Raw genomic sequence first — 939 nt, 5'->3', positions numbered from 1 at the left:
GCTCGTGCTGGTGGCAAGTCCCCACTACCTTGTTAATCTCCTTGTGCCTCTCCTTGCTGACGATTTCTTCTAGTATTTCTCCATCTCCCTTAATAAGCCTGGAAGATAAGCACAGGCCCACAAGCTGTGAGGGCTACTGGCAAATAAAAGTGTATCCTGCCAGCCCACCATGTGCAGGCTTCACTGCCAACACCAGTGGCCCCAACCCCTGCGAAACCTCATCCTCTTTTTTTTCTTTTTTTCCCCACAGTGTTCAGGTCTGCCCCTGGGAACTGCAGAGCCATTCAGAAACAGGAGCCAGCTTGGGCCTGAAATGCAGCCAGAGCAGGGAGCATCTTGCTGCGCAAATTCCAGTGTCGCAGGCAGCTCACACCTCCAACCACGAACAGAAATTTAATTGTCTTCATTACATGCCTTACAGGGAACCGACCTTTGTTCCACACCTCCCTGAGCCCTGCAGGCTGCCTTCTATTTTAAGACTGGACTTGTCACACCCAATTCTCTTCAGCATGATGTTTTCTGCTTGCCGAGGAAAATGCAGTTTATTAAAAACTGGGTCATTTCTATTTAGCAGCTAAACGAACTTCAGTTTGCTTAGTGTCTATAACCCCAAGGGGCATAACCTTCCCCCTCCTCACTTGCACCTGGGTGCTCACCGGGGCAGTCCTTTGGAGCTGAAAGGTAAGTGCGTGAAGCAGTGGGGTGACGAGGTGTCACCCCCCCTGGTTCCTGTCCTGCCCCAGCTTGTGGAGTCCCAGTTAATGAGGACAAGCTGAGCCCTTCGCAGCGCAAGAACAAACCCTCTGGTGTCTGCATCCCATAGCTCCTCATTCAGACGCAGCCTGGTGCCCCTTGCACAGAGCCCCCAGCATGATCTGATAATTTGGTGTCAAACACGTTGCTTTTTGGGTAAGTTACACCAGGTCTGACAAGAGGGGA

At 51.5% G+C, this 939-nt stretch overlaps 1 protein-coding gene across 1 annotated transcript in view; it reads right to left on the bottom strand.

Moving 5' to 3' along the window:
* Positions 1 to 939, bottom strand: part of ARL6IP4 (ADP-ribosylation factor-like 6 interacting protein 4) — a 2,663-nt gene that overhangs the window by 276 nt on the left and 1,448 nt on the right. The window contains exon 4 of the mRNA XM_009875425.1: positions 29 to 98. Within this exon, the coding sequence (XP_009873727.1) occupies positions 29 to 98 (70 nt within the window). The remainder of the gene's footprint in view (positions 1 to 28; positions 99 to 939) is intronic.

This window comes from Apaloderma vittatum, unplaced genomic scaffold (assembly GCF_000703405.1).
Source record: "Apaloderma vittatum isolate BGI_N311 unplaced genomic scaffold, ASM70340v1 scaffold2708, whole genome shotgun sequence".
Lineage (NCBI taxonomy): Eukaryota > Metazoa > Chordata > Aves > Trogoniformes > Trogonidae > Apaloderma > Apaloderma vittatum.
This window is presented reverse-complemented; position numbering and strand designations above follow the sequence as displayed.